This window comes from Tamandua tetradactyla, chromosome 1, assembly GCF_023851605.1.
Source record: "Tamandua tetradactyla isolate mTamTet1 chromosome 1, mTamTet1.pri, whole genome shotgun sequence".
Classification (NCBI taxonomy): domain Eukaryota; kingdom Metazoa; phylum Chordata; class Mammalia; order Pilosa; family Myrmecophagidae; genus Tamandua; species Tamandua tetradactyla.
The window spans coordinates 129167444-129184893 of record NC_135327.1 but is presented as its reverse complement, the minus strand read 5'-3'; the positions used below and the strand labels follow the sequence as shown (position 1 = coordinate 129184893).

The 17450-nt window shown below is 36.7% G+C and overlaps 1 protein-coding gene across 4 annotated transcripts in view; it reads left to right on the top strand.

Annotated features, from left to right (window-relative positions):
- The window catches only part of RUNDC3B (RUN domain containing 3B), a 247086-nt gene that overhangs the window by 160066 nt on the left and 69570 nt on the right, over positions 1-17450 (top strand). For all 4 annotated transcript variants that reach the window (XR_013170772.1, XM_077148924.1, XM_077148861.1 and 1 more), the window contains exon 7: positions 14065-14233. Coding sequence is in view for 3 of the 4 variants with exons in the window: in XM_077148924.1 (XP_077005039.1) it covers positions 14065-14233 (169 nt within the window). In the remaining variant the exon portion in view is untranslated. The remainder of the gene's footprint in view (positions 1-14064; positions 14234-17450) is intronic.

Sequence of the window (17450 nt, the reverse complement as noted above, 5' to 3'; positions counted from 1 at the left end):
GCCGCCCGCCATCCTTCTCCCCTCTCTTTCTCCGCCGGCCCGCCGCGCGGCGCCCACGCCCCACAGCAGCCGAGCCGCCCGCCATCCTTCTCCCCTCTCTTTCTCCGCCGGCCCGCCGCGCGGCGCCCACGCCCCGCAGCAGCTGAGCCACCCGCCATCCCTCTCGCCTCTCTTTCTTCGCCGGCCCGCCGCGCGGCGCCCACGCCCCGCAGCAGCCGAGCCGCCCGCCATCCTTCTCCCCCTTCCTCCCCCTCCTGCTCCGGCTGCTCTCCAACCACCACGGTGCCCTCTTCCCCCGCCTTCACCGTGCTCCTCCGCCACCAGCCTCGACAGCCTTGCCGCCCTCACATTTCCTCCTCCAGAACAGCTACTGGGGGAGTGGAGATAATACAGAGCAGCTCCCGGAGCCACGAGGGAGATCAAAGGGACAGCGTACCCCATCCTGGAACGGCTGACTATCTGGGAGAACCAGCTCCGGTGAGATCACCAAGGGGCACGGGCTTTCCTGGGTGGGACGGCAAGCGACCGGAGTCCCTCCCTTCCACCTTCCCGGGCCAGCTGGTAGAATTGGACAGGCGGTCCCCTTAGGCCGCGGCGGCTGGTGCCCCCACCACACGAGGCCCCCCGGAACAACTGAGATAGTTGGGTCGGAAATCTCCAGACTGCGGAGAACAGTGACCGGGGGATCCCTTCCAAACACGTGACTCCCCCGTCGGCTGGGAACAGTGCACTCTCCCGGGCTCCGACAGCTGGCGCCCTCCCGCCACGCTTGGTGCCCCGGGCCGACTGGCTAATTTGGCCAGACGCTCTCCTGTGCTGCGACGGCCGGCGACCCTCCCCGCGTTTGGAACCCCGGGCCAGCTGGCATTCTTCCAAGACGCTTCGGCTGCCGAACCTCCCCTACGGCGAGAGTTTTCCAGAGTTGAGGGACCCACAGCAACTTTCACTGGTGGAACCCACAGACAGGTGTGTGCCACGAGCGCCACCTACTGGGCAGGATAGGAAGAACAGAACCCAGAGATTGCACAGAAAAATCTTTCAACCTGTGGGGTCGAACACCCGGGGAAATCTGACTAAATGCCCAGACGCCAGCAGAAGATAACGGATCACGCTCAGAAAATTGAACATATGGCCCAGTCAAATGAAGAAACCAATAGTTCAAATGAGATACAGGAGCGGAAACAACTAATGCTGAATATACGAACAGAAATGGAAAACCTCTTCAAAAACGAAATCGATAAATTGAGGGAGGACATGAAGAAGACATGGGCTGAACATAAAGAAGAAATAGAAAAACTGAAAAAACAAATCACAGAACTTATGGAAGTGAAAGATAAAGTAGAAAAGATGGAAAAAACAATGTATACCTACAATGACAGATTTAAAGAAACAGAAGATAGAATTAGTGATTTGGAGGATGAAACATCTGAATTCCAAAAAGAAACAGAAACTATCCTGAAAAGAATGGAAAAATTTGAACAAGGTATCAGGGAACTCAAGGACAATGTGAACCGTACAAATATACGTGTAGTGGGTATCCCAGATGTAGAAGAGAAGGGAAAAGGAGGAGAAAAACTAATGGAAGAAATTATCACTGAAAATTTCCCAACTCTTATGAAAGACCTAAAATTACAGATCCAAGAAGTGCAGCGCACCCCAAAGAGATTAGACACAAATAGGCGTTCCCCAAGACACTTACTAGTTAGAATGTCAGAGGTCAAAGAGAAAGAGAGGATCTTGAAGGCAGCGAGAGAAAAACAATCCGTCACATACAAGAGAAACCCAATAAGACTATGTGTAGATTTCTCAGCAGAAACCATGGAAGCTAGAAGACAGTGGGATGATATATTTAAGTTACTAAAAGAGAAAAACTGCCAGCCAAGACTCCTATATCCAGCAAAATTGTCCTTCAAAAATGAGGGAGAAATTAAAACATTCTCAGACAAAAAGTCACTAAGAGAATTTGTGACCAAGAGACCAGCTCTGCAAGAAATACTAAAGGAAGCACTAGAGTCAGATACAAAAAGACAGAAGAGAGAGACATGGAGAAAAGTGTAGAAAGAAGGAAAGTCAGATATGATATATATAATACAAAAGGCAAAATGGTAGAGGAAAATATTATCCAAACAGTAATAACTCTAAATGTCAATGGACTGAATTCCCCAATTAAAAGACATAGACTGGCAGAATGGATTAAAAAACAGGATCCTTCTATATGCTGTCTACAGGAAACACATCTTAGACCCAAAGATAAATATAGGTTGAAAGTGAAAGGTTGGGAAAAGATATTTCATGCAAACAACAACCAGAAAAGAGCAGGAGTGGCTATACTAATATCCAACAAATTAGACTTCAAATGTAAAACAGTTAAAAGAGACAAAGAAGGACACTATATACTATTAAAAGGAACAATTAAGCAAGAAGACATAACAATCATAAATATTTACGCACCGAACCAGAATGCCCCAAAATACGTGAGGAATACACTGCAAACACTGAAGAGGGAAATAAACACATATACCATAATAGTTGGAGACTTCAATTCACCACTCTCATCAATGGACAGAACATCTACACAGAGGATCAATAAAGAAATAGAGAACCTGAATATTACTATAAATGAACTTGACTTAACAGACATTTATAGGACATTACATCCCACAACAGCAGGATACACCTTTTTTTCAAGTGCTCATGGATCATTCTCAAAGATAGACCATATGCTGGGTCACAAAGCAAGTCTTAACAAATTTAAAAACATTGAAATCATACACAACACTTTCTCGGATCATAAAGGAATGAAGTTGGAAATCAATAATAGGCGGAGTGCCAGAAAATTCATAAATACATGGAGGCTCAACAACACACTCTTAAACAACAAGTGGGTCAAAGAAGAAATTGCAAGAGAAATTAGTAAATACCTAGAGGCAAATGAAAATGAAGACACAACATATCAAAACTTATGGGACGCAGCAAAGGCAGTGTTAAGAGGGAAATTTATTGCCCTAAATGCCTTTATCAGAAAAGAAGAAAAGGCAAAAATGCAGGAATTAACTGTCCACTTGGAAGAACTGGAGAAAGAACAGCAAACTAATCCCAAAGCAAGCAAAAGGAAAGAAATAACAAAGATTAGAGCAGAAATAAATGAAATTGAAAACATGAAAACAATAGAGAAAATCAATAAGACCAGAAGTTGGTTCTATGAGAAAATCAACAAGATTGATGGGCCCTTAGCAAGATTGACAAAAAGAAGAAGAGAGAGGATGCAAATAAATAAGATTAGAAATGAAAGAGGATACATAACTACTGACCTCACAGAAATAAAGGAGGTAATAACAGGATACTATGATACTATGAACTTTACGCTAATAAATACAACAATTTAGAAGAAATGGACAGGTTCCTGGAAAGACATGAACAACCAACTTTGACTCAAGAAGAAACAGACGACCTCAACAAACCAATCACAAGTAAAGAGATTGAATTAGTTATTCAAAAGCTCCCTAAAAAGAAAACTCCAGGACCAGACGGCTTCACATGTGAATTCTATCAAACATTCCAGAAAGAATTAGTACCTACTCTCCTCAAACTCTTCAACATAATCGAAGTGGAGGGAAAACTACCTAATTCATTCTATGAAGCCAACATCACCCTCATACCAAAACCAGGCAAAGATATTACAAAAAAAGAAAACTACAGACCAATCTCTCTAATGAATACAGATGCAAAAATCCTCAATAAAATTCTAGCAAATCGTATCCAACAACACATTAAAAGAATTATACATCATGACCAAGTAGGATTCATCCCAGGTATGCAAGGATGGTTCAACATAAGAAAATCAATTAATGTAATACACCATATCAACAAATCAAAGCAGAAAAATCACATGATCATCTCAATTGATGCAGAGAAGGCATTTGACAAGATTCAACATCCTTTCCTGCTGAAAACACTTCAAAAGATAGGAATACAAGGGAACTTCCTTAAAATGATAGAGGGAATATATGAAAAACCCACAGCTAATATCATCCTCAATGGGGAAAAATTGAAAACTTTCCCCCTAAGATCAGGAACAAGACAAGGATGTCCACTATCACCATTATTATTCAACATTGTGTTGGAAGTTCTAGCCAGAGCAATTAGGCAAGAAAAAGAAATACAAGGCATCAAAATTGGAAAGGAAGAAGTAAAACTATCACTGTTTGCAGACGATATGATACTATATGTAGAAAACCCAGAAAAATCCACAACAAAATTACTAGAACTAATAAATGAGTACAGCAAAGTAGCAGGCTACAAGATCAACATTCAAAAATCTGTAGCTTTTCTATACACTAGTAATGAACAAACTGAGGCGGAAATCAAGAAACGAATCCCATTTACAATCGCAACTAAAAGAATAAAATACCTAGGAATAAATTTAACCAAAGAGACAAAAAACCTATATAAAGAAAACTACAAAAAACTGTTAAAAGAAATCACAGAAGACCTAAATAGATGGAAGGGCATACCGTGTTCATGGATTGGAAGACTAAATATAGTTAAGATGTCAATCCTACCTAAATTGATTTACAGATTCAATGCAATACCAATCAAAATCCCAACAACTTATTTTTCAGAAATATAAAAACCAATAAGCAAATTTATCTGGAAGGGCAGGGTACCCCGAATTGCTAAAAGCATCTTGAGGAAAAAAAACGAAGCTGGAGGTCTCGCGCTGCCTGACTTTAAGGCATATTATGAAGCCACAGTGGTCAAAACAGCATGGTATTGGCATAAAGATAGATATATCGACCAATGGAATCGAATAGAGTGCTCAGATATAGACCCTCTCATCTATGGACATCTGATCTTTGATAAGGCAGTCAAGCCAACTCACCTGGGACAGAACAGTCTCTTCAATAAATGGTGCCTAGAGAACTGGATATCCATATGCAAAAGAATGAAAGAAGACCCATCTCTCACACCCTATACAAAAATTAACTCAAAATGGATCAAAGATCTAAACATTAGGTCTAAGACCATAAAACAGTTAGAGGAAAATGTTGGGAGATATCTTATGGATCTTACAACTGGAGGTGGTTTTATGGACCTTAAACCTAAAGCAAGAACACTGAAGAAGGAAATAAATAAATGGGAGCTCCTCAAAATTAAACACTTCTGTGCATCAGAGAACTTCATCAAGAAAGTAGAAAGACAGCCTACACAATGGGAGACAATATTTGGAAACGACATATCAGATAAAGGTCTAGTATCCAGAATTTATAAAGAGATTATTCAACTCAACAACAAAAAGACAGCCAACCCAATTACAAAATGGGAAAAAGACTTAAACAGACACCTACCAGAAGAAGAAATACGGATGGCCAAGAGGCACATGAAGAGATGCTCAATGTCCCTGGCCATTAGAGAAATGCAAATCAAAACCACAATGAGATATCATCTCACACCCACCAGAATGGCCATTATCAACAAGACAGAAAATGACAAGTGCTGGAGAGGATGCGGAGAAAGAGGCACACTTATCCACTGTTGGTGGGAATGTCAAAGGGTGCAACCACTGTGGAAGGCAGTTTGGCGGTTCCTCAAAAAGCTGAATATAGAATTGCCATACGACCCAGCAATACCATTGCTAGGTATCTACTCAAAGGACTTAAGGGCAAAGACACAAACGGACATTTGCACACCAATGTTTATAGCAGCGTTATTTACAATTGCAAAGAGATGGAAACAGCCAAAATCTCCATCAACAGAAGAGTGGCTAAACAAACTGTGGTATATACATACGATGGAATATTATGCAGCTTTAAGACAAGACAAACTTATGAACCATGTAATAACATGGATGGACCTAGAGAATATTATGCTGAGTGAATCCAGCCAAAAACTAAAGGACAAATACTGTATGGTCCCACTGATGTGAACGGACATTCGAGAATAAACTTGAAATATGTCATTGGTAACAGAGTTCAGCAGGAGTTAGAAACAGGGTAAGACAATGGGTAATTGAAGCTGAAGGGATACAGACTGTCCAACAGGACTAGATACAAAAACTCAAAAATGGACAGCACAATAATACCTAATTGTAAAGTAATCATGTTAAAATACTGAATGAAGCTGCATCTGAGCTATAGGGTTTTTTTTGTTTTTGTTTGCTTTTTGGTTTGTTTGTTGTTGTTGTTTTTTACTATTACTACTACTTTTATTTCTTTTCTTTATATTAACATTTTATATTTTTTTCTGTTGTCTTGCTAGTTCCTGTAAACCGATGCAAATGTACTAAGAAACAATGATCATGCATCTATGTGATGATGTTAAGAATTACTGAGTGCATATGTAGAATGGTATGATTTCTAAATGTTGTGTTAATTTCTTTTTTTTTCTTTCCGTTAATAAAAAAAAAAAAAAAAAAAGAATGATCCATGAACATTTGAGAAAAAGGTGTATCCTGCTGTTGTGGGATATAATATATTATAAATGTCTGTTCTTAAATGTCTGTGAAGTCTAGGTCATTTATTTTATCATTCAAATTCTCTGTTTCTTTATTGATCCTCTGTCTAGATGTTCTGTCTATTGATGAGACTGGCAAATTGAAGTCTCCAACTATTATGGTCGATGTGTCTATTTCTCTTTTCACTGTTTGCCTCCTGTACTTTGGAGCACTCTGGCTCAGTGCATAAATATTTATGATTGTTATGTCTTCATGTTGAATTATTCCTTTTATTAATGCATAGTGTCCTTCTTTGTCTCTTTTAATTGTTTTACATTTGAAGTCTAATTTGTTGAATATTAGTATAGCTACTCCTGCTCTTTTCTGATTGTTGTTTGCTTGAAATATCTTTACCCAACCTTTCACTTTCAACCTGTGTTTATCCTTGGGTCTAAAGTGCTACTCCTGTAGACAGTATATAGATGAGTCCTGTTTTTTAAATCCATTCTGCCAGTCTGTGTCTTTTGATTTGGGAGTTTAATCCATTAACATTTAGTGTTCTTACTGTAAGGGCGATACTTTCTCTTACCATTTTGCCTTTTGGATTTTATATGTCATATCTAATTTTTCTTCTTTTTACATTTACTGATAGTCTTCATTTCTACACTCTTCTCCACACATCTCTCTCCTGTCTTTTTGTATCTGTCTTTAGTGCTCCCTTTAGTATTTCTTGCAGAGCCAGTCTCTTGGTCACAAATTCTCTTAGTGATTTTTTTGTCTTAAAATGTTTTAATTTTCCCCTCATTTTTGAAGGAAATTTTGTTGTATATAGAATTCTTTTAGTACCTTAAACATATCATACCACTGTCTTCTTGCCTCCATGGTTTCTGCTGAGAAATCTATGGATAGTCTTATTGGTCTTCCCTTGTATGTGATGGATTGCTTTTCTCTTGCTTCTTTCAAAATTCTCTCTTTCTCTTTGACATCTGACATTCTGCTTAGTAAGTTTCTGGAGTATTTGAGTCTATTCTGTTTGGGGTATGCTGCACTTCGTGGATCTGTAATTTTAAGTCTTTCATAAGAGTTGGGAAATTTTCAGTGATAATTTCCTCCATTAGTTTTTCTCCTCCTTTTCCTTCTGTTCTCCTTCTGGGACACCCACAACACATATATTCGTGCACTTCATGTTGTCATTCAGTTCTCTGAGTCCCTGCTCATATTTTTCTGTTCTTTTCCCTATATTTTCTTTTGCTGGTCGGATTTCAGATGTCCCACCCTCCAGTTCACTAATCCTATCTTCTGCTTCTTGAAATCTAGCATTGTAGGTTTCCATTGTTTTTTTTTTCCATCTCTTCTGCTGTGCCTTTCATTCCCATAAGTTCTGTGATTTGTGTTTTCAGACTTTTGATTTCTTCTTTTTGTTCATCCCTTGCCTTCTTTATAACCTCCCTCAATTCATCGATTAGATTTTTGATGAGGTTTTCCACGTCTGTTTGAATATCCTGAATTGTTCCAACTTCTGTATCTCATTTGAATTGTTGGTTTGTTCCTTTGACTGGGCCATATCTTCTGTTTTCCTATTGATTGGGCCATATCTTCTGTTTTCCTAATGTGATTCATTATTTTTTGCTGGTGTCTAAACATTTAATTACCTTAATTAATTGATTCTGGAGATTGTTTTCACTTTTTTTTTCCTAGGATTTTCTTGCTGGATGACTTTATTGTCTGTCTGTTCTTTGACATTCAGTTCAGCTTATTCTAGACCTCTAGCATAGGTTTTGCTTAATGGATCAGAATTTTTCAGTTCTTTTTTCTTGTTTTTACCCTGCCTGTATGGTCCCTCTTTTTTCCCCCTTAAGAGGGTCTTCTTAGGTATTATAGACTCCAGTCAGATCTTCCCAGACCAAACTGGCCTCCTCTCAGGAGGAAAGAATCACCTGCATCAGTTTTCCCTGAGGGTGAGACCCAGCAGGTTGAAAGACTTTCCTATGAAGCCTCTAGACTCTGTGCTTTTCCTGTCCTGCCCAGTATGTGGCACTTGTCTGCTTGCGGGTCCTACTAGCATAAAGTGATACAGTGCTTTTAACTTCAACAGATTCTCCGTGCTGAGGTGGTGGTTGAGACACTGGAGAGGTTGTATGCTGGCTTTAATTGCTTCAGTTTTCCAGACCCTAGTGTCTGAATTCCTTGAGGGAGGGAATCCACCTGTGCTGGGCCCCACCTCTCTCCTGGGGAAGGCACAGCCTCCAGACAAGCTCTCTGTATTAGTTAGGGTTCTCTAGATAAACAGAATCAACAGGGAACACTTGCAAATATAAAATTTATAAAAGTGTCTCACGTGACCGCAGGAACGCAGTGTCCAAATCCACAGGGTAGGCTGTGAAGCTGACGACTCCGATGGAGGGTCTGGATGAACTCTGCAGGAGAGGCTCACCAGCCGAAGCAGGAATGGGGCCTGTCTCCTCTGAGTCCTCCTTAAAAGGCTTCCTGTGATTAGATTTAGCATCACTAATTGTAGAAGACACTCCCCTTTGGCTGATTACAAATGAAATCAGCTGTGGATGCAGCGGACGTGCTCATGACCTAATCCTATGAAATGTCCTCATTGCAACAGACAGGCCAGTGCTTGTGCAATCAGATAAACAGGTACCACAACTTGGCCAAGTCGACACATGTCCCTAACCATGACACTCTCAAACGAGCTTAATTTCGCCCTTGCCTGGGGCATTTTGGAACCTGAGAAGCCTTGCAGCTGCATCCAAAGAGCAGTCAAGTCATAGAAACATTACCATAAAAAGAAAAGGAAAAAAAAATCCTTTTCAGAGCAGGACCCCCATATCTTGGTTTTGCCAATCAAGAGCTTAAGTTAGTACATTGTTCTGTTTATCTCCAGGTCCTATGTGTCCCCTCCTTTCTTTCAGGGCCCAGACCCTTTCAAGTATTTTGTGCTCTCCAATCCAAAAAAAATCTGTTTTTTCTTTTTCCATCCGCCCTGCTCCCTCTGCACTGGGGCAAAAACCAGCAGCCTCAGCTTTTATTCTAGGTTCAGCTGAGCTGGGAGCCTATTTTTACTAGTCAGAATTTGTTCATTAATTCCAGAATTGGAGCTTGGTGGAGGCTCAGCCCCTTACTGCTAGTAAAGTCTCTTTGCTTTCCCCTCTGGAAACCAACCTGTGGGGGACTCGCGCCAGCTTCCGCAGCTTGGGGGACTATGGATGTGAGTTCCTAGTCCAGCTTGTCCAAACTAGCGAACGCTGTGTGTCTGGTCACATGATATGGCCCCAGCAGTTGTTCTGTATTGTTTCTGGCTATTTACTATTTACTAGGACGAACTAAATCCCACACCTCACTAAGGCACCATCTTGGACCCCTCTCTTCTGCATCTTTTAAAGTTATATTGTTTTCTCCTTTTAATATGTTTGTGAGATGAATATTATTAATAGAAATGTTGAACTATCCTTGCATTTCCTTTTCTTTTTTAAATAAATTCATCCTGGACAGTGGTGTATTGTCTTTTTCATATCATGTTACAGTCCACTTTAAATATTTTGTTTTGGATTTTTACGTCTGTGTGTATACCCAGTTATGGGTGAGATTGACTTTTTTATTTTCCTTTCTTGTATCATCTTATTATGAAATAAAGATAAACTCATGGCATCATAAAACATTTGGAGAGTTTTTTTTTCTTTGTTACCATAAAGTCTGTATAAGATTGGAATTACACAAACAAGCATCCTTTGACTATCTAATAGAACTCATTCTTTAAAGCCATTGACACATTTTGTTTACTTTGTGGGAAGTTTTTAAATTACTCATTTAATTGTATCCTTATTGAGATAATCATTCAAAATTTATGTTTCTTATTGATTCTGTTTTGGTAAATTAGATTTCATTACAGTTTTCAAATATTTCTATCAAGAAGTTGTTTAAAATATATTTTAATATCTGAAATTGTTCATATATCTGTAATCATTATTTTGTTTTTTTTTAGTTTTATTTTTTCTTTTGATCATTCTTGCCAAATCTTGTCAATTTTATTAGTATTTCTTTTTTTTTAGTATTTTTAAAGAATGATTTTTTTCTTTATTGATCCTCTGTTGAACCATTGCTTTCTTACTCATTCAGTTCCATTCTTATATATATTATTTATTTCCTTTTACTTTCTTTGGGCTTACGATGACCTTTACATTCTCAAGACTTAAATTCACTTTTGTCCAAATAAGTATTTAAGTCTCTCTCTATATATCCCTCAAAGTACTACTTTAGCTACATCCCATAGATTTGGTCAATTGTTTTATTTTATTTAAATTTTGAGTATAATTCCCATTATAATTTTCTTTTGACCAAGAAGTATTTAGAAATGTATTTTTTAATTTTCACATATTTTCAGGCTTTTGTTATTATTTTGGTTAGAGAATGGGGTGCACATAAAATTATTTCCTTGACATTTGTTGAGAAATGGTCTAGAATTGGTTAGTTTTCCAATAATTAAGTCCTAAATTTATTAGATTATGCTTTTCAGTGTTGCTTTTATATATTCTATATCCTTTCTAACTTTTATCTTGTTTGATCTCTTAAATTACTGAGATGGTGTATTAAATTCTTTCATTGTGGACTTTGATTCATCAGTTTTTCCTCCTGGTTCTTTAATTTTTACTTGCTATATATTAAAGCCTCATCATTAGATGAACACAAGTTTAGAATTCTTACAGTTCCTGTTGTAATGATTTTGAATCAATGTGTAGTGACCATCAATAAAAATTTGTAGCAGTTCTTTTATTCTCTAAAATCCTTTTTTTTCTGATATTAATATAATCAAACCAATTTTCTTTTGTTGGTACTTTGTAGGATATACTTTTCTTTTCTCTATATTTCCTCTAATCTAATTTGACTTCCATTAAATGCATCTCAATTTAGAGTTATTAAAATGTGAAAAACATGGTTTGATAGCAGTAGTAAGGTGTCATTAATTATAAGCTATCTTTGGTTTCAGAGATATTAACATGTGAAAAAAATGTATTCTGGTAATTTAAGAAACACAGTGCTTTCAGCCTCTCTCTTTCCTTATGTTTTTAAGGATACCTTTTAAAAATATTATATAACTAGATTTTTAACATTCAAGTCTGATAGACTTGTTTTTGTTTTTTTTTTTTTTTTTTTGCATGGGCAGGCACTGGAAACTGAACCCAGGTCTCCAGCATGGCAAACAAGAACTTAGCCTGCTGAGCCACCATGGCCCATCCCGATAGAGTTCTAGAGTTCTTTAATTGAGGGGTTTCCCCCTATGTTTTTGCTATCTGTCCTGTTTATCTTTGCATTTCTTTTTCCACCCTCTCTATTCTCTGCTTTGCTCTTTTGGATTCATTTATTTTTTCCCCCAATTTATTACTCATAGTTTAGAAGTTACACACTGTAACTCTCTTCTTTTATCTGTTGTCCATTAATTGTATATGATTATTTAAAAATTTAATGATGTTCAAAATTAATATCGTTACGATCCATTCAAATAAATGAGGACCCAAATATATCAGTGTTATACTCTACTGGTGACAGAATTTTGGGTTAGTCATTGAATTTTTTTTTTAATTTCACAAAGTAGGAACTGTTGTTATTGTTTCATTCCCAAAATATTGTTTGGGTAGATTTACCCATAAGTTTATCATATTCTTTGCTTATATTCCTTTTTACAAAATAGACCTTATTGGGTCACTTTCATTCTTCCCAATGTGTGTCATTGGATGTTATGTGAGTGAGGCTTTGTTGGTACCAGCTTTTAGTTTCCTAAAAATTGGCCTTTTTTGTCCTCTTTCTGGCAATATAGTTTTTCTGGAAATACTTTCTTGTGTTGGCAGTTATTTTATCTTAACCTTTTCAAAATATCTTTAATAACCATTACAATCTATTTATATCTATCTTCCAGTTTACTAATTCTGTCTTTGGTTGTAACTGATCTGCTTTTTAACTTATCCCTTTAATTTTTAATTTCAATTATTTTTTTTTTAACTTTCTATTGTAGTTTTTCAAAGCTAAAACTTTATCATCAGCCACTGCTCTCTTTTCTTCAGTCCACCAAAGGCCATGACCATGACAAGCAAATTCCCTTCAGTATTTGTTTATTTGTTTCCCAGATAACTAGCTGATCAAAGGTCTCTGTTTCAGACTTGCAACTTTCTGAACCCTAGACTCAGGAGACTACAAGGATGGAAACACAGTCACAAAGAAATGAAATATATAACTTCTTTCTTTGATCCTTGTTTTAGTTTTAAAAAGCTGCCAGAATGCAGTATACCAGAAATGGAATGACTTTTGAAAAGGGAATTTATTAAGTTGCAAGTTTACAGTTCCAAGGCTTTGAAAATATCCTAATTAAGGCATTAAGGGAAAGACACCTTAACTCCAAAGAAAAGGCCAATGAAGTTCAGGATTTCTCTCTCAACTGGGAGGGCACTAGGCAACTTCTGCCAGCTTTCTGTCCTCAATTTGTAAGGTTTCCCCGGGGTGTGGGGTTTCCTTCTGCTCTGTAGGTCTCTGGCTACATGGGCTATGTTGGTTCTGGTGGCTCTAAAGCTTTTTCAAAATGGTTCCCTCTTAAAGGGCTTCATAATTGCTTCAAACTGGCACATTTCTCATCATATCTTCCACTATTGCATTTATATTAATCTATGAAATTATAGTTTCTGATCTGGCTTCTTTTGGTTCATATTATAACCTGTATTCTCCATCTCTTTAATTTTAGTTTTAATTGTTTTGTATACATATGGTTCTTTTAGACAACCTATAGTTCAGTATTACTCATTTTAATCAGAACTGAGCATTCGGATTTTGTACTTCAGTTTAACCCATTGAAGAGTGTGGTAGTTAGATTCAGTTGTCAACTTGGCCAGGTGAAGATGCCTAGTTATATTGCTGTGGACATGAGCCAATGGCCTGTGAACCTCATCTGTTCCTAATTACATCTGCAGTCAGCTAGAAGGCCTGCCTGCCACATTGAATGATGTTTGAGTTAATTGGCTAGTGCTTAAATGAGAGAGCTCAACATAGCACAGCCCAAGCAGCTCAGCATACCTCATCTCAGCACTCAGCTCAGCCCAGGCATTTGGAGATGCAGAAGGAAATCACCCCGGGGAAAGTTGTTGGAACCCAGAGGCCTGGAGAGAAGGCCAGCAGAGATCACCCTGTGCCTTCCTGCATAAGAAAGAACCTCAGTTGGAAGTTAGCTGTCTTTCCTCTGAAAACTAACAAAATAAATCCCCTTTTATTAAAAGCCAATCCATCTCTAGTGTGTTGTATTCTGTCAGCTAGCAAACTAGAACAAAGAGTTTTAAAAATTACTTTTGTAGTAAAACTTATTTCTGCTATATTATTTTTAATTTAATATTTTTCTCTCAGTCCTTCAATTAACAGATTAAAGTTTCTTTTAATACTTTGAAGGCTATGCAGACTTTTTTTTTTTTAACATGGGCAGGCACCAGGAATCAAACCCAGGTTGTATCACTTATTGTAAATAAGTACTAAATGTTTTGGAGTTTGTTCACCAGTAGCTTGCAAATTAAAACAGTTTTTCTTAAAAATAAAATTGAAATATGTAATTCACTTTATTTCATTTCTTTTTTTAATTTTAATCTTCTCAGTTCTGATAGCATCAGCAGTGATGAGGAAGAGCTAAGGACCTTGGGAAGCAGTGGTAGTGAGAGCAGTACTCCAGAGAATGTCGGACCTCCATTCATCATGGATGAAAATAGTTGGTTCAACAAGTGTAAGAGAGTTAAACAAAAGTATCACCTTACCTTGGAACAGAAGGTATTTACCAATTATCAGAATTTCATTTTATTTAATTCTAATTATGACCTCTAGACTGTCACTACCCACAGATCTTTTAACGGAATAAAATTATCCATTCCTGCTGTCTGTTCTGGAACTTTGCTTCTTTTAATTTAAGAGCGTGCAAAGTTTTAGGAGAAGCTTTTGTTAAACTTTTTCTAATTTCATGTTTTAATATTAAAATAAGCTATTTATTCTCCTGTAAGCAGTTTAATTTTGTATTTGCTATTTTAGTTCTTAAAACTAATTTTATAGAATATTATTGATTCATGAAAATAGTGAGTCTAAGCACATTCCATGTATTTCTGTTCTGTTGTTGTTGTTTTCTATGCTGTATGGCAGGGTCACGTTTCATTATTTTTCCATGAGTATCCCATTATTGCAACACCATTTGTTGAATTTTTTGTCTGTTTGTTTGTTTTTATTTGTTTGTTTTGCTTGTTTGTTTTTTGGGAAATACATGGACCAGGAATTGAACCTGGGTTGCCTGCATGGTGGGCGAGAATTCTACCACTGAACTATCCTTTCACCCCTTGTTACTGTTTTTTAAATCAGGTTAAAAGAGAGCTGCTTCAGCAGCTCTTCAGTGTTAAGTGCCACACTAAGCAAAGAGGAGCATATAACAAAGAAAAATAAATTTCATTTTCTTGAAGAGTTTGTAGCCTTTTCTTTTTACAGTAATATCTCAATTTCCTTTCTATCCTTCCTTCCAAATTATCACTATTCATAGATGAAATATATAGGGAAAGCCAAATGGAATTAACTATAGAAATATGGGAACAATAAAAAAAAGTCACTGGAGAAAATAATTACAAAATAAATTTACAAATATGAGTAGATTTCCTAGACAAAAACAGTTTTTTGTATTAGAAACTATAAAGAAATAAGATCCCACTTGTAAACATGAAGTGAACATGCTCTATGTGAAGAAAACCTTAATATTCTATTAAAGGAGGTATCTGGTACCAGCAGGAAGGTAGAATAAGATAATCTGAAAACCTCCTCGCAAAATTCTGGAAATGCTTAGAAAATATAGTTAAAAAAAAAAGTTTCATTCAGAGCTGAGCTGTTAAAGAAAAGGAACTCCCTAGCAACCAGGAGCATAAAGGTACATGAAAAGCAGAGAAATAAGTGCATAAGTGAATGCGGCTGTAGGCCTAGAGTGGCGGGTGAGGGAATAATCCCTTAACCAAGGTACTTGTGTTTTAATTCCAAGAAGGAGACAGCAGGTCTGAGTTTGAACCTAGAAGGAAGATGTAAGATGCAAGAATGCAGAGTAAGCAAAGAAATTGATGAATAAACCTTGACTAAATAAAACAGCAGCAATAATAGTGGCCAACAGTGGGTGGCAGTGGTATGCTCGTTTGCTTAACTGGCTCTAGCAGAGGGGTCAGAGCCCTGATTTGTAACATTTGCCAGTTCTTAAGAGGTAAATATTCCTACCGAGGTCAGCTTAAGCTACCAATGTGACATCAGTGAATGCAGAATTGGAAAGAGATGCACAATAGCACACCATTATATAGTATTTCTACCATAGAGATGCAATAGACATAAATGATTTTAAGAGCATCAGTAATAGTAAAATATGGTAAAATAATTAGGAAGGGATACGTTTTGTGATTTCTTTTTAAAGTATGATTTACTTAAAATAATTTAATCTTTAATATTAGCGATATTTAACAACTGAATTGCAGAATTTCTGAAAATTTAATAATCAGCTCAAGAGCGTATACAAGCAGCTGTAGCCCATAATTGGATATGTGAAAGCAAAGTAAATTTAAAACGCTGGTTAACAATATGAGAAAGGGTAAAAGAGGATAATCGAAGGTAAAGCCTTTTGAAGTCTTTATATTATAGTGAAGAAGGGTAGAGACTTTTAAAAATATGCTTGCCTGTTTCTAAAGGTAATCATTTAGTAGATGCAATTAAAAGAAAAGAAATAGAATGTTTAACTTCCAAACTAGTAGTTGGAAGGAAAAGAAATAAAACTTTAATCAAAACGATAGAAAGGAGCAAGTGAGAAAAATAATGGTAAGTAGCGAACACAAAATAAGGTGGTAGAAATGAATCTAAAAATAAATAAGTCAACATCATCATAAAAGTAAATAGTGTAGGGCAGTGCAATGGTGGCTCAGTGGTAGAATTTTCACCTGCCATGTTGGAGACCCGGGTTCAAGTCCCAGTGCCTACCCATGAAAAAAAATAAGTAAATAGTATAAACTTGCCAGTTAAGACAAACTCTCAGATCTATTAACAATAATATTTAGCTATATTCCGTTTTAAGAGCTACACCTAAAATATAACAGAAAAGTTGAAAGTAAGGGGATAAAGTTATAGTAAGCAAATACCAGCCAAAGAATTCTACATTATTATCATTCAACATCGACATTAAGGCAAAAAATGTTAAGATTAAATAAAGATATTACCTTTTTAAAAATGAAACAATTTACCAGGAATGTATGGAAATGCTGAACTTACATGCATTTAACTATGTAGGCTTGAAAAATATAAAGCAAAAATTAAAAGAATGTCTGGAATTCTATTATTTTACTGTAGGTGAAAATATAAGTTTCAAAAGAATATAGACAAGACCCAACAAAACTGAATATATTCTTTAAGATGTCATACATTTCTTGTAAAACTGGGAAAAAAAGTTGTGGGATGATAAACACAAATCTCAGGATATATCATCTTTGCAGAGGAGGCTGGGGTGTGATCAGAGAGATGCATTATAGGTGCTTTAATGTTATTGGTAATTAATCTAGGTAGTGAGTATAAAAGTATTTTTAAATCACTAATGTTTATAAATATTCATAGATAGTTTAAGTTTTGTCTATATGAAATATTTGTAAAAATTAAAATCTCAAAAAATAACATAGGAAAACATATTTTAGAATTGTTTGAAAATGAAGCTCATTGAAGGGGAGTGTATTAATAGTTACTATTAACATGCATCATGAAGCTAAAATAACTAAAATTGTTTGTTACTGACACATCAATATAGGATAACGTGTAATACAATAGAATCATACTTTAAGAAAAAAGATTCTAATATCTTCAGAGGAAATTGAAAGCATAGGATAGCTAAAAAGAATAGGATGCCATGAGATGAGAACAATCAAAATAAGAAAGAGCTATTGGAAATTAAACATGTGATTTCCTGAATTTAAAAATTCAGTATAGGTTTAAAAGATAA